This window comes from Lycorma delicatula, chromosome 3 (genome assembly GCF_047948215.1).
Source record: "Lycorma delicatula isolate Av1 chromosome 3, ASM4794821v1, whole genome shotgun sequence".
NCBI lineage: Eukaryota > Metazoa > Arthropoda > Insecta > Hemiptera > Fulgoridae > Lycorma > Lycorma delicatula.
Window position 1 is genome coordinate 46347320 of NC_134457.1, and position 24316 is coordinate 46371635.

Here is a 24316-nt window from a genome sequence, read left to right on the forward strand (position 1 = left end):
ATTTAATTTTATGTCAAGTTTTACCAACTTTGAAAACCTTTGATTCAGATGGCTGTAATTGCCCTTTCCGATTTGTGTCTAAGAATATTGTAGTGAGGTTATAGTTCAATGAATTTTTAACCGTATCTTATTTTTTAATGTAGTATATTTACTAATAATTCTGTGATTATCAAAAATGAGCGCATATTCGGATAACAATGACATTACTGGAACATGTAAGTTTATTGATTTTTTTTATCCTGCTTGATTACGTGATCAAATATTTCTGTGGTTGGGTTATGACGTGACTCCAAAATTATTTTCTCATTTCAAGCTTTAAATGAACTCTACCAACTTAAAATCATTTATTTGTGATTGCATAGAATTTATGTTTGACCATGAATGTACACATAACAGAACAAAATTGTTATTGATTTTTTTTTACAGTTTAATTTTTGAGTTAAATAATTGCTTCTCCAATTTTTCTCTTATACGGCTTCTGTTTTTAACTTTTGCGTACATTAAATTCAGTCTTGTAGTTAAAGATTAGATGATATTGTTAAAAAAAAACCGTTGCTTGTTATTGATAAATGGTTATTAATATGTTTAACATGTTCTTTAATTATTCTTTGTATTCAAAATGTATCTAGTCAGTCTGGTTGAATGAAGGTTATCCAATGACCCCCATCATCACAGATAAATGTTCAATAAATGTTTACATATTGTTGAATGTGTATAAAGTAAAAAATTTGTATGACTCGCTTTTTAAATATTTAGAAATATGATTTTCTTCTAGAAATAAAGATCTTCCTGTTTATAACTATCAGTGTTGTTCAATGGCCAACATTTTTTAGTAATTCGAACACCTATTAAGTACATGTTCATTTGTAATGCTTGATTTCTAGTATATTTTGATCAGAGATAGTATGTCTGGTTGTAAGTTTGTATTTATTCGAATTTTTTGAGATCTTCGTTTTTATCTGCTGTTTCTAAATCTTGTCATGGTTATTATTTGTATCACAGTTATACAGTTGATTTGTAAATCTTACTTCCTATTTAATTGTGAATTTATGTTAGGTTTACTCAGTATAGCAAACAGTCACTACAGTTTAATTTGTTCACTTGTGGTCATTACGTTGTTGATGTGCATTTTATTAATTTATTTTGTTTGTGATTTTGAAAACAACTAAAATTGTGGGCAATCGGTTAACATCCATGTTTACATGGATGTTAAACTATGTTACTTGTTACTTGACAAGTAACAAGATTGTAATGGTACCACACTTGTTAAGTGTGGTACCATTACAATCTTTTTTTCTTTTACCTGTTTTAACCTCCGGTAACTACCGTTCAGGATACTACTTAAGAAGGATGAGTGAGGATGATATATATGAATGTAAATGAAGTGTACCCTTGTACAGTCTTAGTTCGACCATTCCTGAGATGTGTGGTTAATTGAAACCCAACCACCAAAGAACACTGGTATCTGCGATCTAGTATTCAAATCCGTGTAAAAATAAAACTGCCTTTACTAGGACTTGAACTCTGGAACTCTCGACTTCCAAATCAGCTGATTTGGGAAGACGCATTCACCACTAGACCAACCCAGTTGGTTATCATTACCATCTACACACTCTTGTCTTAATCAAAGATTTTCCATTACTCGTCTTAACATGGCTGGTGTAATGCATGTAACGCTTTGAATTTTTCAGTTTTAGTTGTACTGAAATTTATGGTTACTCAATATAAACCTTGTCTTGAGCTAATTTCAAAGAAAAAAGTTGCAGAAATTAAGTTTTCATCACTATCCAAACTGCTACATTTCTTGAAAAAGATTCAGCCTTGCAACTAAATAATAAGTATCTTTTAATTCCTGAATAATTTGAATTTTATAGGAGTGAAAACTTAAATCCTTAAGTAAGATTTGACAGAACAATAATTCACTTGATATTCAATACTAATGCATGTTTAATCACAGAAGATTTTGGACTGTGTGTTATAGCAGTTCGAACTCTTATCAAGATTTTAAGGAATTTTACTTTTTGTTCCTCATTTTTGTTTTAAATTTAATGCAAACTTAATTTCCTCAAACTTTTCAATCTACTTATTAATTGAAGGAATAGTTTGTATCTGCCTATGAGACAGAATATTGAACTGATTGCAAAATAACCTTCATACAGTTGTTGCAGATTCACTCTTTATCAAACAATTTAACATAAAGCACAGTGTATATTTAACCATTGTTTCTTGTTTTCTTCTATACACCATTAAATTACTGACAACAACACTGGGAGAGTGCCAAACGTCAAATGAATTACCAGGCTTTTGAATTTCCCATTTTCACTGATGTGCCCTGTATATTAAAATCATTTATTTTTTATAATTAAAACTTTTTTGGTAGTGTGTTTGTATTACATGGATGCAGGTATGTAGCTGTTAACATTTACTAGGTATTTTATTGTGCTAAGTTCTTCAATGCAGTTGTCAGCTAACTTGGACTGGATGATGTAACTTAGCTTTTTTTGTAAAAAAAACTGTGTTTGTATGGAATGATTAGATCTGATAACATAATATTGCTAACTTCACTACTGAAGTAGTAACTATTATTATTTAAAAATAAATAAAATAGCATTATAAGTAGCATATTTCCAGATATTTAAAAAGTGAGTTGCAATTAATTATTTTACAAAGGTTTAAACCTCATTTCTTCATCTAATGAAAAGATTATACCTTTTTTAGGTAAAAAATAACTCTTTTTTTTTTTACTTATTTTTAATAGATTAATTTGAAAACTCAGTGAATGACTAAAGTTGTCTTCATTATACAAGGGTAAGTCAATTATTATCCGCAATGTAGTTATAAATTTTATTGCCATACAAATAGAAAACTTACATGTACATCATTTTTTTCTACATAGTCCCCTTGCATTTCAACGCACTTGGTCCATCATTGCACAAGCTTCCTGATGCCCTCATAAAAGAAGGTTTTTGGTTGAGCTGTGAGCCAGGAATGCACCGCTTCTTTCACTGTTTCATCCGAGGTAAATCGACAGCTCCTTAATGCCTCCTTGAGTGGACCAAACAAGTGGTAGTCAGAAGGAGCAAGATCAAGACTATACGAAGGATGAGCCAGTATAGTTCAAAGTTGAGTTTCTGGAGCGTTTCACAGTGTGGATGGGCATTGTTGTGCAGCAACACAACACATTTCAACAGCAGTCCTTGGCATTTTCTTCGAATTGCAGGCTTCAACTTGGCAGTAAGCATCTCACTAACGCATATTGTTTATTGTCGTGCCCCTTTCCTCATAATGTTCCAGTGCTGAGCCTTGTGAGTCCCAAAAAACCATAAGCATCAGTTTTCCTGCGGTGGTTGGGTCTTGAACTTTTTTTTGCAGGGCGAATTTGGATGTTTCCATTCCATACTCTGCGGCTGGTAATGATGGATCCATGTTTCGTCACCAGTGATAATTCTGTCTAAGATGTCCTGTTCGTTACCATAGCTATCCAAATGTTTTTGGCAGATGTCCAAGCGCGTTTGTTTATGCAGTTGTGCGAGTTGTTTTGGGACCCATCTTGCACAGACTTTATGAAACCCAAGTCTTTTGTGGATGAAGAACCGTGACTGATTTGCAGACAATGTGCCACTTCATCAATAGTTACTCATCTGTCTAAGAAAATCACATCACGTGCATGTTCAATGTTTTTCTCATTTGTGGCGGTAAACTGTCGTCCGGCTCCTGCGTCGTGCGTAACACTTGGGCAATCATTTTTGAATTTTTCAATCCATTCGTAAACACTCCATTGCGGCAACACACTGTACCGAAAGTCTTTGATGAAATTCGGCCCCTGATACACTTTTCGACCACAAAAAACAGATCACTGAACGTTGCTCTTCCTTGGTGCAAACAGAAAGCGGAGCAGCCATGGTTAACGGCAGGGCAGTGATAATGAAACTAACCTAGCAGCATAAAACCTGCACAGACATAACAATTAAACCATGCATGCGTCATCTATGCAACACAAAAGTACTACCAACATAAACAAAAATATAACTAAATTGCAGATAATTTGACTTACCCTCATATATTTAATTTTTTTTATTTTTATAAAAATTGCATTTTTAAGTTGTATGCTCAACTACACTTTTTGTGTGTGTGTGTGCGCGCGCGCGCGTGTTATAAGATAATAAATTTTTAATTCTACTGTAGATGCATTTTGATAAAATAGTCTATTAATCAATAATTTATAAGTACACTTTTAAATTATTATATTGTGATTAAAGATAGAGTACATGATAAAGTTTATTCATATTTTAATGCAGAAGTAAAAAAGTTTTTTTTTATATTTCAAATAAATTTTATTAAACCAAATAAGTAGACTTTTATGGCCCACCTTTCGCCATTTTTTTAGGTAACATCATCATAATACCTCATTGTAAGATTTCTGTGTTTTCTAGATGAAAAACTGTGATAAGTGATTTTCGCATATCACGTTTGAGCCAACTTTATACCATTAAAAAGGTTCTTTAGAGATCAAAACAAATGGTAGTCCGTTAGTGCAAGATCCAAACTGTATTGTGGATATATTTTCCCAGCCAATTTTCTATGGGTCACCAAAGATGTGTGAAATCTGGTGTTGTCATGATGGAAGATGACCCCTTTTTTACTGATTAATTCTGGACGCTTTATCATAATTGCAGGGAGTAATCATTCCAGTTGCTGTAAGTAGAAATTAGAATCAATCGTTTGACTGGGCAGCAAGAGCTCATAGTGAACTATGAGCTTACCATACATACAGCGTCACTTTTCTTAGCATCATTCCTGGTCTTGCCACATGTAAGATCATTGATGATGATCTTTTCCATGCATAATTGTCATATGTGATCCAATTTGGCATTGTCATGATTGAAGATTACACCTTTCTTGCTGGTCATAGCAAAAAAGGCTTTACGAGTATCTTGATTGCTTCATGTAATGTTTAAAGTTACTGACAATAGAAATTAAAATCAATCATTTGACTGGGTAGCAGCAGCAGCAGCAGCTTGTTGTAAAAAACTATGAGCTCACCACTTACACATAACTTTTCTTAGTGTCAATCCTGGCTTAACCACTATTTGCAGAGCCTCATTTTGTTTTGACCACAGTCTTTTCCTAAAATAATTATTGTATGTGATCCAATTTTCATCCCCTATAATGAGCCATTTCAAAAATGGTTGATTTCATTCCATTTTAGCAAAAATTCACAAATGGAAATTCGATCCATTAAATCTTTCACTGTAATGCCCAAACATTAATTTTTTTAATCCACCTTTTGCAAATGCTTTAAAACTGCTTTATGATCGATGTATAGTTGATTACTGATATCATAACCACTAATATGTGGTTTGCTCATTTTTTTCATGATTTCATCGAATTTTTCAGTCATTGGCCCACCAGTGCAAGATGTAAAATTGACATCAAAATTTTCAGTTTGAGAATGCTTGAACCAGCTGTGTGCCAAATATATTGATACCACATCATATTCATAAATATCACACATTTTTTTAGCAGCTAGTCACATTCCTTCCTTTTTTTGTACTAATAATAATTCAAAATGTATCAAATTTCCCCCTTATTTTAACTAATTTTCAGGACGGACGCAGTACCTTTTAAATAAATTGAAATATATAATCATAACCTTTCTAAAAACTCTTAATGATTTGAAGTGTTGCTATTAGATAACAAGACTAATGCTGCTACAGAAGAACTGCGCATACGCCAAATTTGTATGACCAACAGCTGTGTAAAATGAAGCATTCTCTCGGTTGTTGCTACTCCAGTTTCTGTAGACATATTAGTCTGGCCATGGCCTTTGATTGAATAACATCTGTTTTGTCATTTTGCTGAAAAAAATAAGAGTTTTATTAGAGCAAAGAATTGTCGTGAAATTTCATATGAAACTTGGAAAAACCACTACTGAAACTTATCTTTTATTAAAAAAAACTGTATGCCAATGAATGTTAATCACATGTGCGGGTTTTTGAGTAGTTTAAGCATTTCCAAGATGGCCAAGAAGATGTTGAAGATGATGGTTACCCTTTCTACGTCAAAAGCAGATAAAAATATTGAAAAAATTGGTAACCTGATCCAATCTGACCGTCAGTGCAATTGCTGAAACTGTAGGAATTGACAAAGAATGCGTAGGCAAATTTTACATACAGTTTTAACATGCAAAAAGTGGTTCCATGCACAAAAATGGTTCCTAAAATTCTCACAATCGAACAAAAAGAAGCGTGAAAATGTTTGTTTTGACACTTTGAATTTCACTGAAAATAACCCATTCTTCTTGGAAAGAGTGATAACATGTAATGAATCTTGGTTTTTCACTTCCAGAATTTCAAGATTGAGAAACTAAGCGTCAATCCATGCATTGGAAGGCCCCAACTGCACAGAGAGCTAAAAATGTTTGAATGAGCAAATCAAAATTCAAAACGATAATGAATGTTTTTTCAATATTCATGGGTTTGTTACCTTCATTGGGTTCCTTAAGGTCAAACTATTAATCAGCATTACTACCTTGAGGTCCTTGCTCAACTCTGTGAAAAAATAAGAAAAAAACAACGTGAATTGTGGAAGAACAAGTCATGGGTTCTTCATCAGGACTACGCATTGGCTCACACTGTATTGTCTGTCAAGATGTTTCTAGCCAAATATAACATCCCTGTGTTAGACCATCTAGCCTATTCACCTGACCTGGCACCAAGTGATTTTATCTGTTCCCCAAGGTCAAATTTGCATTAAAAGGAACAAGATTTCAGACCATTGAAGCTGTTAAAGGAAAACGTAGCATGCGTCATGAAAGAGCTCACAGAAAAAGACTACCAGCACTGTTTCAAACAATGGGAAATTCGCATGGAGCATTGTAGGGATAGAGGAGGGATGTATATTGAAGGGGATAATAACTAAATATGTATAAATTTAAAATAAAATATTTTATAGAATTAGTCTCGTTATTTAATAGCCACACCTTGAATGTCACCTTTCAAAAATAAGGAAGTGTTACCAGATTTAATTAATATTACAAATTATGTAATCTTAAAGCCCTCTACTGGTAGAATATGAAAAAACTTTATCCCCAACTTCAATATAAATTAACAGTAGAGACTTTGGTTCATATACTTTTGTTTCTTAATAAATGGGGAATTATTAAGAGCAAGTGCCTTGCTAAGTTAGTCAAAATTAGAATATCTATTATATATCTGATATATTTTGTTTGTAGAAAAAATAAACATTTATATAATTTATTCCCCTTTTCGCATTTTACAATTAAATCAAATCTTTGTATATAAAAAAAAAAATTAATAAAAACCAACAAATAAAACCAAATATTATCCATTTAATCAGAAAATTGATAGGTGCATTAAGAAAGAAGTGGTCTGTATATATAATTATTAAGACTACATATAACATGATATGTACCACTTTGCCGATCTCTGTGTTGGAGTGATAGTGTCTCACCCTTTCATTTGAGGTCCTGAGTTCGAATCCCGATCAGGAATAGTATTTTTCATATGCTACCATTTTCCATATCCCACATACAAGCTTCAAGCTTACATGGCAGTATCATCAAGGAAAAAATATGAGTGTTCTTTCATTAACCCTTTAACATGTTAGTTATGCAGGTAACTGTGACCCCTATCCATAGGTTTTTTTTAAAATAAAAGTTCAGAAACAAGCATGCTAGTTGAATTTACTTTATTTTAACTTCTGCTTAAAATATGTATATAATATTTCAAACGTAAATAGTAAACATTCTAGAATACTGATTAATAAATATTTTAGTATGAAAAAGTAGGTATACAGGTAGGTTAAAAGGATTTGTTAGTGTGATAGATCTCAAAATATAGATCTATGTACAAGCCATCAAACTTAAACCCCAAGTTATTACTATCAGTGACTTGTAATGCATACGCAGAAAATAAATCGGTCATTCTATTAAACATTTTATCTTGTATGTCTACTGTATCACCAGAACCATTACGCATTATACTTCCAAATTCATCCTCATCAGTCTCATTTAATGTAACAATATCTAAAATGTTCAGCATAAGAGAAATCATAGTCTGGTGCTAAGTCTTAATAACCTTCCTACTTCATTATCAATCACGTAAGCACTAATTTCTCTCATGTTTGTACTGTTCCCTTTCCTCAAAAAAATATCCCTAATACAGAAATTGAAAACAACAAATAAAGTGTATACAAATTCAAAAAAGAAATACGGTAAAGAAAGAAAACTCGTATTATAAACAGAATGTTTTTATAATTACATTTGGAAAAAGAAAACGTTACATAAACAGAATATTATTATAAAACAAGATGAGTTACATTATGTAAAGAAAACATAATGTAAATACGATGTTTTTATAACAAAAATTGCGAAAACGTAGTGTAAACTGAATAACAAATTTGAATGACGCGGTGGAAGTCGGAATGACGGCAGCATGGTGGGAGGAATAGACTACAGTAATGAACGTTCAAAACAGCTGTTTATCTTGGCAACTGTTAGAGAAATTAGGGCTACGAGTAACATTTTATAGCCTAACGATACTATTCCTCTATATTACTAAATAAATTGAGTCTGTCATTTTACACAGCAGCGGCTGAGAGCAATACACGAAGCGTACTACTACGGCAAAACGCGTCTAAAGGTTAAACAGGCACTAAATTGATTTCATCAAACTTTACAGTACGTACGATGTTTGGATAATATATTAGGTTATTCATAAATCAGTGAAACGTTTTAAATAATACAATTTCCAAATTATAATTAAATTTTAATTTACTAGTATATTCCTCAGCAAGTGAAGATAAATTCTTCAAATTTTTATTATATGTAGATAAATAATTGCCATGTAAATTGTAGCTAGCAAAAATGTCACCATGGAAAGGTATTCTATATTACAATAAAAAACTGATAACACATTTGTAGGGCATTTACGTCACGCGGCTCCTCTGATGCACCGGCTCACGTGCGCGCGCGCACACGCACACACACACAATATAATTTGAGATATTTATAATTTTATTTAAATACAATAGTGTTATTTAAATCAATTATTCTAACTAACGTGCGCGCGCATATCGTATTTCATTCGCGCGGGTGTGGCAGTACTAGCGGCCACTTTAAATATTATTCATTTATAATGCTCACCTGTGACGTCACAACATAGCTGAAGACTCAGCAGTCGTCCGGCCACTAAACGGGGTGTGTGGGGGGAGGTTTTGGCTGGATTAAGAACCCACTTTGATGGGGAACAAATTTGTGGATCCAGCGAGCTGCTAATAGAAAAAATTGAAACGGAAAGCACCCACTGCACTGCCTTCTACAAAGTTTCAAAATTTTTACAATTTTTTTGGATTGGGGGTGCAATTAGCAAAAAAATCTTTAAAGATTTTTTTATAATTGTTCACAAAAGTATTTTTAAAAAAATGCAACTAAAATCACCCCTTGTACTGCCTTCTGTAACTCTTCAAAATTAAAACCATATTTAGGGGTGGGATGAAATTTAGCAGAACAATTTTTTACAAAACTTAGTTACTTTATTAATATTTACAAAATTATAAAAAACATATTTATAGCCTTAATTATGCAAAATCGGGAGACGATTTCATTTTTTCCGCCCTGTATCCCCCACCTCCTGACCTTTTGAACTAAAAATTTAGTACCATCAATGCCCCATGTATAGAAGTAATCTAACTAAGTTTGGTCAAAATCGGTCAAGTGGTTCTGTAGGTGATGTATAGACAAACACCAAAAACCATTTTTAAGAGTGAGGGTGAAATTTAGCAAATTTTTTTTTACAAAAGTTGTTTATTAATATTCACAAGATTATCAATAAAAAAAAATATAACTAATTATGCAAAATCTGGAGACGATTTCGTTTTTCCCCCTTTATTCTCCCCCACCGACATTTTAAATTGAAAATTTAACATCATCAATGCCCCTACTGTAGAAATATTATAGCCAAGTTTGGTGAAAATCGGTCTAATAGTTCTTAAGATAAAGGGCGATTTTCATGCCAACATACATACTTATATATACACATTTTGTTGCAGAAATTTTGATGCCATTTTTCGGTTTTCGTGGGTCCTTCGGGGTCAGTTCATCAAGATTCAGTGAAAACTGGATATGCCCAATTTTGACCAATGCCATTTTTTGGTTTTTGGGGTCAATTCATTAAGATTGGGTAAAAACCTGATACGCCCAATTTTGACCAATCACCATACTTTCCCTTCTATATAACTATAGCTGATACATAGGGGGGAAAATAAAAATAGATTTTTGTGACAGTACAGTGACAATTTTGATTAGAATTTAGAAGAATCTGCCAGTTTACATTAATATCATGAAGTGGTTAAAAAAAAATATTCGAGATGAAGGCTGCATACTGCTCCTCAGCCAGGATGTTAAGGACCAAGTGGAAAGACTGCATATCATGTTACATAAGTTATATACGATCTTGCTAGCAATGTACATCATATCATCTTACAACAAACTACTGTCTGGAAAATGAAGAATATGAGATTTTAAAGGTCAAATCTTACAAACTGGTGCAGGCTTTTTAAATATTGGTGGTAAAGAATTATGTTTTCATTCAGCATCAAATGCTGGAAAAAAGTTTAGGGGCTTTACAGAATCCCTCATGTTCATTAATGAAGCAAGCTTTCATTGAGTATGGACCTGTGAATCAAATCCCCAAAAAAGGGTAAATTTGGGGAGCAAAAACCCCCCCATGTGGCTATTTTACACATGTAAAACTTCCCAAAGGAAACATGTTTTGTGTTGTTTCAAAGTTTAAAGGCTACTTTTCTTTGGTGAGTCTACAGGAATAACATTATGTTGAAAATCTGGATGATTCCATCTGTGTATCAACATAATAGCAGTCCCTCCCATTACAACAAAGTGTGATAATACCTCGGTGAAATCTTGCCATGATGTCAGATGGGTCAGTCCTATCTAATATTACATCAGGTTTTTGTTGATGGTAGTATTGATTTATTTCAGTAGTATTTTAATTTGCAGTAATATTATAACTACTTGTAGAGGAATGTCACTTTTTTATTATTTATTTTTAATGTTGTAAACAGAAGTAATATTTCTGTTAGAAAATGATTTTTTTATCATATTTATTTTTCAATTACTGTAATTTGATGTTTCAGCTACTCAACGAAGTAACTTAGCTCCACTTTCTCCATATCTTAATTTTGATCCATCATATTTACCATCACAGCCAGAATATATATTCCCTGAAGGTGCATCAAAGCAGAGAGGTCGCTTTGAATTAGCATTTTCACAGATAGGAGCTGCATGTATTCTAGGAGCCACGGTCGGTGGTTCTACTGGATTTTATAATGGACTCAAAAGTACAACATTGGCAGGACAGACAGGAAAAGTGATGAGAACGCGGTTAGTGCTTTTATACTCAATACTTCCCCGACTAATGTATCAAATACTAAAATAACTATCAATACTAACTAGTATTACTATTATTATTTTAATGTATTATCATGTTAGTGATCACTCCTAATTGTGACTTTTGTTACACTTTCTTTTATTTTAGATTTTCTGTAATATTGCTATGTTTATCATATATATCATGGTAGAAGATGGGTGTATTTAAGTGCTGGAAAAATATTAAAATCTGTAATAATTTTTGTGTAAAAAAAGATAAATTACAGTGAAATTATAAAGTTCACATAAAATATTGTTCAGTATTTTGAGTAAAGTGTGCCCTCAGATAATTACAAGATAAAGTTCAGATATTCTTCTGTATGTTTGAATACTCAATTTGTTGATTGCCTGACTGCACACTTCATTGATATTCATAATAGTTTACATTCCTTTTATGTGTATTTTAAATGTTAGCAGTTGATGATGATACACTTTAAAACTCTGCTGAGTTAAGTGAAGTGAGTAATACAAAACTATTTTATCATTCTGTTTTAGTATTTAATGTTATGGTGAGTAGTATTATTATAAGTAGAAATAACATAAAAAAAGACTATTCTTACTTATTGTTTAATTTTCACTGATAAAAAAAAACTTTTTATCAGTTTTTTACATTGAAAACCAGTGAAGGTTAATATCATGTTTAATTGTAATCTTGTTCATCATTGCATCATTCATTTGTATCATGGCAGAGAATTTTATATTATCTTGAGTACTTTTTTTTTTTTTTTAATAACCCATTTGGAATTTTTAAGATTGGTTTTTGGAGTGTGACATCGTTTGAATCCTTAGAACAAGAATTTGATTATACATTTTAAAAATAAATTAAAATCCTCAACTCGCATAATTGGAGTTGTAAGGGAGTAAAATTTCTAAACACTTTATTACCTTTCAGTTTAATCTGCGTTAGTATGTTATGATTTGGCTGCCACAGATTTTGTACTATTCTTGCCAATTTAGTCTTGTATTAAAAATTATTTTAACATATCTAAACAATTCTTGATGTAAGAAATAAGAAAAGTTAACTGGCAATGTTTTGTTCAAATAATACCTGTCTTCTCCTCTTTCTATTTCATAAACATCCCTTACAGTCATTTTTTCCAAACTGTTTAAAAACCCATTTGTCTGTATCAGTCAGCCTTTTTCACAATCTTGTGAGTTAAATGTGTACTTATTTTATATATACTTTTCATTCAAATATTTTTTAAAAACCAAACTACTGTGTAAATATAATACAATTCTGTTCAAATTTTGTCATGTTTATCATTACTTCAGAATCTTGTGTATTTATATTTCTTTGAAATATTAATATTTACATTTATACAGGTTGTTAATAAAGTATGGGTTCTTTTAAATAACTCAACAGTTTTAAACATAAAAAAAAATGGAATTAAGAAAATACTCATGTTACAAAATAATCTATTTTTCAGTCCACTACACCCAGTTAAACTTTCTCCCTGTTAGGTAAATCTGTTTTTAATTTATACCCTCAGGATACATTTCAATAAAAAGAATGTCAACAATGAAAATGAAAATAAATGAAGTTGTATGTAACCTTTTATTTTTATTTTAAATTTCGATCAGGAGTTCCATCTTGTGGAATTGCTGGAGTTCTTTTCTTGGTAGTAAATAAAATCTGGAACATGGATGACTGCCAGACAGTTCAGCTTGTGTATGTATATTTTTGAAATCTCCTTTTCAAATACTTCTACTTCACAGCCTGTCTATAGAATTTAAAACTGTAAAATTTGCACTGTTTTTTGTTGGTTAAATGATAAAATACATTACAGAGTATTTTGAATACCATTTTATTCTAATAAACAGATTTGCACCAACATCATATACACAGCACACAGCTTATCGAGGGCCATAACCTCATACTCTGGGTATGTCCTATGAGTATTACAAACATCTTTTAGTTAACATTTTTTTGCTCTTTAATGTAACATAATCTTATCTATCGTTCTTGTAGATTTCTTGCTCAGACGATATCAGTTTTAATAGCTAACAGATTAATTAGTAACCGATCATTATTCATGTAGCATGCAGTGACTGAATCTAATATCATTTCAATATGAATCTTACTTGAGTCATAATGACAAATAAAAATAAATAAGTTTACTCGTTTACTGTTGTTCATTTTGAAGAAAAAAATAATTACAATTATGCTGTAAACAAAACGCAAACTATACAACTATCACCACCATTATCAATATATATATATATACATACACATATAAAATTATTTATTTTGATAAATAGATAAATCTTTTCTTCAGAATTACGAAGACTATACATGAACTCTGAAATAAAGCTGGAAGCAGCGATGAGATCCATGCATTCACTATTAAGTTGGCAGCACTTTACATTTCACCTCTTCTTACGCATTTTGTAAACAATGTTATTGTGCAAGGTAAATGTCCACTGCAATTTAAGATGGCAGTTATATGCCTAATCCATAAGGATGGACCAAAAACTCTGGTCAACAGTTATCAACCTATAGCTTTGATATCCAACCATAAAAAGGTATTTGAAAGAATAACATTCTCTAGATTGTACAAGTTTGCTATGAAACACAACTTAATTAATGACAAACAGTTTGGTTTTCAGAGGAATAACGGCACCAATGATGCTACAGCTCACCTAAGCAAATTCATATATGATAGCTTATGCTGTGGCAGGCCAATGGTGGTTACTTTTCTGGACTACTGTAAAGCTTTTGATACAGTTAATCATATGATTCTCCTATCCAAACTGCACAATATGGGAATAAGAGGTGTATATGCCTATCTCTTAAAAAAGTTACTTGCAAGATAGAACTCAAGTTGTTAAGATTAATGGTACTAGAAATCAGCCAGTTAAGATGAATTTTGGAGTGCCGCAGGGCTCAATTTTAGGGCCGTTATTATTCATTCTCTATAAACAACTTGTTAATTCTACAGAAGGATCTAATTACTTATGCTGGTGACATGGCCATATCAATGAGTGGACATACATGAACTAAACTAGCAGATTCAATGTCTACTAAGTTTGATTTTATTTTCTCATGGTTATATAAAAAAAAAACCTTATACTTAATATAAATAAATCAATGTTCATTAATTTTGACAATTACAGAGATTCTATATCTAATAACATAGATATCATGATGAATGGTCAGCAGCTTAAGAGAGTTGAAACTAATAAATATCTAGGAGTGACATATGACTGTATGTAAAGTGGGATGTGCACATGAACAACATAGTTAGAAAAAAACAAATACCTAGTTTATGTTTTCTACAGGTTGAAAGAAGTATTATCGAGAAGGCAGATGTTGCAAGTATGCTATGGTGTTTTTCACAGTATGGTATCGGATGGGGTGGTCTTTATGGTTTTTGTTTGATCCTTTGAACTGGCTACAAAAAAAGTATTTTTAAAATAATTGGAAATAGTGAACAGGATCCAAACAGACTATTGGACATCAGGCGTGTTTTTGTTGTGAATTCTATTGTGTACGTATATAATGAACTATTTATGAATAAACTATTCTGAATAAACTCATTTTTTGAATTTAATCAGAATCCAAATAACACTCATTTTAAAAGTATTAAGTTACCAAAACACCTGTTAACAATTGAACAAAGAAGCTATGTTTACTATTCCAAAAAATATTTTAATGAATTACTAAATAAATTTAAGAATCTCGATGTTAGTAAAAAAATGTTAAAACAAATATTGAAAGAGCAAATCAAAAACATTGATATTGTATAGGTAATCATTGTAAGTACTTATGATTATCTTCTAGAAATGGATTCTATACTTTTTAGTTTGTTATGATATTTTTATATACTAAAACATTAATTTTTTAAATTTTTAGTATAGTTTATTTATGTACTGTTTTAATTGAGTGAGGGATACATCACAATTTGTGTAAAATAAATAAATTTTTTTAATTGTAGGACTAACCTATGAACTGGTATTTGTGCCCCCTATAGGTCCTTTTTGTATATGTAAAAGCTTAAAGAAATTTGATAATAAATAAATAAATTAGACCTGCAACATAGAATACACAATTAATTGTATAATAAAAAATTGACATGATTGAAGTTCAGAATAATTATTTAAAATACAAGAAATAATGTTAAGATAATACATGAATATTGTATTTAAAAAATAATTACAAAATGAATCACAATTTAGAAGGCATTAATGTAAATTATTTGAGCGCATAATCTATACTAATGTTGAACAGTTGCAAAAAATTAAGGGAATTTTTAAATTGGTATCATTTAAAAAGATTCAGCAACTGAGTATTATTGTTGATGTTAAAGAAATTTTTTTTAATTGTATTTTAAATAAATTTGTGGAAGATTTTTGAAAAGATTCAGTAATTTATAAAAAAAAATTGCAACAAAAGCATAATAAGGCCTTTTTCATACATCAGATTATTGTGTCAAGTTACACAAAAACTGTTCTGATATCTGGTTTGATTGAGGCAGATATTGTTTAAAAACACGTGACTTCTTTTTAGCAAAGATTGCACATTCATAAAGATAAGTAATTTAATTTTCTAAGTATTAGTTTACATGATTCACATATTTATGGGCACCAAAAAATTTTCTTGCAGTCTATTTTTGTATCTTGAAAAAACTTATTCTGATCTTTTATTATTAAAAAAATAATATTTATAACTCATTCTGGTCATCCTAATAGATGATATTATACTTTGGGATTATCTGTAAGCATAGTAAGTATGTAATATTGATATGATATAAATGATAAATATATCTATATGTCTTAATAAAACACTATGCTATGAATACAAAGTAATGCTTAGTTTTAGGTTTAACGTTGTAAAAAAAAGAAAAGTTACAGTTTTAAAAACATCATCAGAATTATAATTCTTTAAAAAAAGTAACAGTACATATCAATTCATCAAAAAAAAAAAATTGTGATGAGATGTTTAATGTGATTAATGGTATTTTTGGTAGATTTCATAAGAAAGCTACCTTTTGTAATAGGTACCAAAGAGTCGACTTCTGAAAAAGTTTGACATATCTTCACGTTTCAAATCCCGCAGACCCCCAAAACCACTGTCAGCTCAAAAGCTTATATATATATATATATATATTTTTTTTTTTTTTTCCCCTTTTTTGTGGACACGATAACTGCCATAATTTTTTTGCCAATCACTTTCAAATTGTGCCTAAAAATAACTCGACCGAAAATCTCGGTCAAGTTTGTTAACAGCTAAAATTGGATCATGGGGGTGGAAATGGGATGGCTTTTTCAGAAAAACAAAATATTGCTATAACTTTTTTATTAAGTAAAATATCAAATTTGTTTAAAGTTCCTACTATTCTTTGGATAAGGGCTTGAAACTTATGTAAGTAATGTTTTTTGATATTACCAACCATTTGCCCAGGAGGTGGAAGAAATGGAGTTTTGAAGAAAAATCATACCTTCCGTAATGGGCACAGTATCGAATTGGTTTAAAGTGGTCATTAGTTCTCTAAACATTACTTAAAACTTTTGTCTGAAACAGTTTTTGATATGATCAACCCTTATGGCAGGGTTGACCAAAATGTTGCTGGAATTGTAAGATGGGGCTTTTCATATGCTAAACATGTGAAACTTTTTTCCCATGTAACTATTGTCATATTGAGTAAATTGATATTTTTCTTAACTTTAAGGTGGACATTTTTTTTATAACCTACTTAGGACCGGTGAAATTTACCTCCGCCTTCCAGCATGCCAAAAGGAACTTTTTTACTATATAAGTTTATTTTTTAGTGTAATATAAATAAATATTCTTATTACAGAATGCTGAACCACATAATGAAACAGGGTGCAGCGACGTCAAATACATTAGGGATCATCGCTCTTATGTATAGTGGTATAGGTGTAATTCTTTCATGGGCTCGTGGATCTGATGATGATTTAAATACCCTAATTGCTGCAACATCAACTGGAATGTTATACAGATCAACAGGTGTGTTTATATAATGTTTGTTGTTCGTTTCTTATGCTGGATCATATAGGAGAACCTATAAATTTTTCACATATTTAAGTGAATAAGTTGTAAGAAAATAATGTTCCCAGCTCATCTATACTTTTTTTATAATTTTGTTAAAATTAATTGTCTTCATTTTCTACTCTTTTCATCTACTCCACTATGTACAAGGGCCATTTGGAATGTTCTCTGTCTGACAAGAGAAAACAAGATTTTTCAGAAATTTTATTTTTCAATGGAGTCACCTTGTAATTCAAGATGTTTATTCTAACTTTTTAATACAGTCAGTATAATGCAATTTCTCCATCTCTACAAAATAAGCAGTTGTTCCAGGTTTAAGCTCATCATATGAAGCAAATCTTCATCCAGAAAGCTGTTTCTTCAGGTTTGAGGAGAAGAAGTAATAGCTGGGAGCCCAATATGCCACGTGAAGAAGAACTTCAAAGCATAGGTCATGGAATTTTACAGCAACAACCAAAGACGTATGTCTTGGCACATTATTGCAGTGAAAGAGCACTCTCTTTTTGGCCAGATGTGGGCATTCAGCCTGAGTAGCACCCCCTTTGATTGGTCCAGTTGTGAAATGTAATACTCCCCATCTTGACCCCAAGGGGAAGACACCCACCATGTGCAGGTCCAACTGTCACGCCATCCCCTCCATACCTAGCCATTAAGGGCTTTACCAGAAGTCATCTTCATGGCCTCAAGACATATCTCACCTGGCTGCTGTCAAGATACCACTGATGCGAATGTCACAAGCAACTTGTCATTCACACTGGTGTACCATACCTAGCTCAGAATCTACAATCAAATAATTTTATCATGTCCCAAACAGGACCACCCTAACTGATACAACCACTATCCTACCCAGTGTTAGGGATGAATTCAACACGTAACTCAGGCATCCAACTTACCCATAAAATAATTAACAACAAACTAAATAAACTGAAAATATAAATAAAAATCAAACTATCCATAATATAAAACATTAACTGAATAAACACAATAAATACCAAACCAAAATAACACAAAAAAAGCAAAATAAGAACTCTATAAACACAAAATATAAAAACTAATAATAAAAATACTCTAGAAAAACAAACCTGTTAACCCTAATAAACAAAACCTAAAGTTAAACCTAATAAATCACAAATGAGAAACAAATGAGAGATCACAAATTGGACAGTCATAAATATAAACTAAACAAATCACATAAAAACTAACAAAATACCCACAAATTATTAAAAACTTACAATAAACTTATAACAAAACACTAAACGCAAAATTAAACTAACCACAACAAGAGTAAACAACATAAGACATCTACACAAAACCTAAACATAAAACAATAAATCACAAAGAAGTGTGGATGGTTATAAGCAAACTCTAATAAACACAAACTAAATACATCTTATAAAAACTAAAAAAAACTTAGAAATAACTAAAAATTTACAATAAACTTATAACAAAATAATAGACGCAATATTAAACAAAACAAGAATATACAACATAAGAAAGCTACACTAACTCCTATCATTGAAATCAACAAATCATAACCCTAAAACGTAAGCAAAACAAAATCAAGATAGCAAATATCGCAGAATAATCATAGCATCAAAAATAACATAATTTGTAAAACATAAAACTGAAAACTTAAACAAAACACAAAGTATAAATCAACAAAACAAAATGAATACCCCGATGCCAGGAAATCATTTAACTACTTCCACCTTTTACTACTAACCACCTTTTTTCTTTCTTTTTCCTGTTTAGCCTCCGGTAACTACCGTTTAGATAATACTTCAGAGGATGAATGAGGATGATATGTATGAGTGTAAATGAAGTGTAGTCTTGTACATTCTCAGTTCGACCAATCCTGAGATGTGTGGTTAATTGAAACCCAACCACCAAAGAACACCGGTATCCACGATCTAGCATTCAAAACCATGTAAAAATAACTGGCATTAGTAGGACTTGAACGCTGGAACTCTCGGCTTCCAAATCAGCTGATTTGGGAAGACGCGTTCACCACTAGACCAACCCGGTGGTTACTACTAACCACCTACTATCATCTACCGTTCAAAAGTTCTCACGCACATTTGCACGTGGGACATTCCTCAGAACGGCAATCATGATTCGCCAGCTTCCGGGCTCAAGAGCAGTTTATGCGGGTAGGGGACCATCATCCTTTCTAACATGACAATCCTTCACTAGATGCCCATCCTTCCCACAGAAAGAACAAAGTTTTTCTTCCAAACCCTGACTACGTGGCTAAGGCCCTGACATCGAAAACATTGACTAACATTTAAATAATCTTTAATTTTACATGACTGATGGTATATAAACAGTCTTTAGATTTCTAGGAAATTTGTTCACAATTGCTTCACGCATTCAACTACATGATGCACCACATTAGATTCTCTGCAGCCAGCCCAGAATACAACCTTAAAAAAATACAAATTCTTCCACACACTTATCTGTATTTTGAACTCTTACTGCGTCAACAAATCCCTCCTCACTGATATCTCATGGAACATCGTGGTAATCATCCGTGGCCTCTACACCTTTGTGATGACAATCGTGATGGGATTTTTGTAATGATTTCGTTGGTTGTAGGGGTTTTTGGAGCAAGCTACCTAAGCATTCATCTTCTTGAATGGAAGTACTCTACTTTTAAAGTCACTAGCTAATTTTCTTACTGTTGAAAAGAGAATGAATCTCTTTAAATTGTAATTTAACTCTAAATTAACTTTTTTGATGACGAGTTAAACCATTTAAACAAAGCATTTTTAACAACTCAATTTTATTCATTTTTCAGAAAATATAAAAACTTGTTTACTTTACTAAATTGTAACAAAAGGCAACTAAACTTTGCAGCACCATCATCTAAGGGATCATAATTAATAAATATCATAATCATTTTGTCGTACTTGTGCCATCTCCTTGTAAAGCCAAGCACTTTTCAAATGATCCTACTATGAGGTGTTCCAACTTAAAAGAGGCTTCATCACTTAGTTTAGTCTATAAGTAATAGTTTATTAATATCTGTAAATAATAACTTACAGATATTAAAAATGATGTCAATCCACTTATATGCATTTGTCAACAGGTTTGACCATGTTCGTGGATACTCTTGTTAGCTGTAATCTGTCTGTTTCCTGGATGGCATTGGTAATGTTTGTTTTCCTGCAGGGCGTGTGGACTGCTTGTATAAACAATTTCTTTTAAGAAACCCAACAGAAAGAACTCTGGAAACTGGACTAGTCTGATCAGGGGATGTTGCGATTACAATCCTTTAGAAATGATTCTTCCACTGAATAAATTCTGTAGCATCTCCTTAGTAGAGTGAGCTGTGTGGTAGGTGGCACTGTCCTGTTGTTTCCAGCAGTCGTGCTTATCCTCTTGCAGTAAGTCTATGAATTATTGGCCTTGAAATTGCATACCATATGCCTATGAATTATTGGCCTTGAAATTGCATACCATATGCCTATTTCTTGCAGATGTAGGGAGATTCAAAGAAAATGTGCATTTTTAGTATTTCAAATGTGGTAGTTGATGTTTAACATACCCACCAAGATGAAACCACACTTTATCTGTGAAAAACATTTGATCTAAAATGCCAATATTGCCTCTAATGAAATTCTTGAACCATTGACAGTAGTAAACCCCTTTAGCATAATCAGCATTAGTAAGCTCATGAAGAAAGGTCAATTTTAATGACAATGCTTAAAATGTATTACTTTGTATTAGCGACTTAATTTAAAAAAAAGTCTTGTTAGGTTAACATATTGTAAAACTTAAAATATATCCTTAATTTTATCCTATTTTTATTATTATTAAATTTTTTTAAAGTAATTACTTGTATCTTATTTTTCTTTTTTTTAAATAAATTTTTCAGGCGGTTTACGTAAATGTGGCTTAGGTGGAGCAGTCGGTTTAGGTTTAGCATCAGTTTACTGCCTATGGACATCTCGTGACAAGTTATCAAGCATGCAACGACATTATGCTCCAGCATAAGGATTTATTTTTCTGCAGTCCTCCCTTGTGATGTAGCGTTTAGATTAATTTATTTTTAGTACCAGCTAACTTATTGTTATTACCATGTTACTTTTAATACATGTTTAGCTGTACCAAAAAAAGAAAGTAGTGTCTTAAATTACATCCAGTTACGTTAATATTCAGATTTATATATGTTGGACATGTAACTCAATTTTTTTTTTTTTTTTGAAAATAAAATACTTTGGTTAAATGAATATTTTAACTGTCAGTTCATCACACTTTTTTTATATGTTTTATCTTCTAAATATATTAAAACCAACTTATGATAATTAATTTATTTTATCTTTCAATTTAAGCTTGAATCTACCTTTATTAGAAAATTTATGTAATATTCCCATTGCTCGACAACCTACATTAAAAATTCTGGTTATTCCCTCTTCCTTGGTTTCTTGTTGCTGATTTTTCTAAGCTAAAGCTTAATTTTTTTATGTTTTTAGTGTTCCTCATACACATTAAAAAATTTAATAAATGATAATGAATGATCTTAAAATTTTTCTTATACCGCTATTAGAAAAAAAAGGTTTTTACTGCCGTTGTACCGCTTTTCTTTACTACTATGTTCGAGGGTCAAGCAGCTGATGTTTCAATGTGTCCTTGCTGCAGCCATTATTTTAGAATTAATTAAAAATCTCTATGACTGAACTAGGTTCCAGTATTTATCTTAAGCCATTACTTTTGCAAATGGAAGTATGATAAGATGTACTCATGTTTTGTTATTATCTCTCTCATAAATTATGTACAGCTAGTTCTAGTAATTGGAATTGTTATAAATCAAACTTAATTAGTGACTGGTCCTAGCACAAGCCACAAAAGAGATGACCTAGTAGGAGAACCCTTAGCAGAGACACATTTGATGAATGCTATATTTAAGAGGGATTGGTTGAAGAATTAATCTCTTTAGCATTTGATCTATATACTTTTAAATCTTGTTTAAAAATTATACTAAAATATCGTAAGTATACATTGTAAAAAAATTATTTTTCTATTCTGAGTAAAGTTATGAGATGCAAGACCAATTACAACTCCTCATCCCCTTGCCTAATTATAACTAGAAGTAAATCGCATCTGTGACCCATATTAAAAAATTAAAAATCCATTAATCTAGTCTGAAAACAGCAACATGATAACTGACTGAAAAAAGAGGAGTAGTGTTTATCTGTATCCTGTATTATCTGTATTATTATTGTATTATCTGTGTTGTCTGACCTATTATCCTGTATCTCCAAATGACGTCACCTAAATACAAAGTCAAGGGGCATACTTGTGTAATGGAATCATCTAATTTATACATGAATGTGTTTTTGAGTCCAGAAACAAGGAAAAAAGGTTTGCCACCACTTTTTTTATGAACTTTTGGACTAAACACCATTCGAGAGAGAATTACCTAAAAGTAATTAAAATTATGTTAAAAATGTCCTTACCTTTCTGTCCCCTTCATTTATTGTGACCAAATTGAATGGCATTAGTGCCCCTTATACAGAAATTATCATACCAAATTTCATCCAGAATATCAATCCTTCCAGTGTAGAGATCAAGCAAAATAAAGCCAACATACTTTCTTCCAGAATTTTTCATGTGTGAAAATTCTTCATTTTTTTTTTTGTTAGAGAGAGTAATGAAACATCAAGATCTGCAATAAATCCTGGTGTGCAATTTTGAGCTAATTGGCATACTTTCTCTTGCAGAGTACAATAGCTGTACAATACCGGGCGATTCAAAAAGGACTTCACAACTTTAAAAGTATATAAAAATTTATTGAAGTAACTTATGTTTGAGGTCTCAAACAACCTAACATTTACTTTGGTTCAATATGGCTTCCATTTGTATTCCAATAAACATCCCGTCTGAAGTCAATTTCATTCCAGACTGCAGCCAGCAGGCAAAGGTGGTACATAAACCCAATCTTTAATGAAATCTCACAAGAAAAAATCTAGCAGAGTCAAACCTGGGGAGCAAGGTTACCATGCAATTGCACCTCTACCAATCCGGGATTCGAGTATCAAGAAAATTTTGTACTTCTAGGTATTGAGTGGTGCATTATCTTGCTGATGGTAATGGCATCCGTCGTGGTCATCATCTTCTAACTGACGAATTAGAAAAAAAAATGTCCAGAAGAATTTTTTGTACCAAAGAATAATGGGCTGTACAGTCTTTGTTTGCTTAGGGCACAAAAACATTGACCTTAGGATTATCATGAATGTGCAAAGTTTCATGAGGATTTTTGCTACCCCACATTCAGCAGATATGGGTGTTCACCTTGACAGTGATGTGAAATGTTGTCTCATAACTAAAAATTACATTGTTTAAAATCATATGCAATTCTATCAATCATTTCCACACAAAACTGCAGCCAAGCAACTTTGTCGTCATCTATAATGTATTGAACCATAGTTAGTTAATTTGTATGGCTTCAAGTGCAGTCATTTATGTAACACATGCTAAACAGTCATTTGTGGAATGCCAGTCTCACTTGACGCATGTCAAGTTGATTTCTTCTGACTACATATAAAGCTTTCTCTGAATTGTTCCACAGCACCTTCCCAGCACATATGTCCTGATGATTCTGTATGTTTAACAGAACAACTTGTCTCAACGAAGGTTTGGTGCCAAGGGTAAATTGTATGCCTACTTAGGAGGCTCCCTATCGTACTTTCTATGAAAATTATGTTGAACTGCAGTTGTTGACTGTAAAACCAAAACACAGTGCGATGCATTATTTACTGGTTCACATTATGCACCAGTAAATTTTCCATTTTTAACGACAGTGGTGACCGAATTTGGTACTAATGAACTACATGAGT

General features: G+C 31.8%; 1 protein-coding gene across 1 annotated transcript; it reads left to right on the forward strand.

Moving 5' to 3' along the window:
* Nucleotides 1–52: 52 nt before the first annotated feature.
* On the forward strand, nt 53–21709 carry LOC142321561 (mitochondrial import inner membrane translocase subunit Tim23-like). Its single transcript, XM_075359741.1, has 4 exons — nt 53–215; nt 11176–11422; nt 17266–17435; nt 21355–21709. The coding sequence occupies exons 1-4, from the start codon at nt 176–178 to the stop codon at nt 21471–21473; spliced, it is 576 nt and encodes a 191-aa protein (XP_075215856.1). The 5' UTR covers nt 53–175; the 3' UTR covers nt 21474–21709.
* Nucleotides 21710–24316: the final 2607 nt, after the last annotated feature.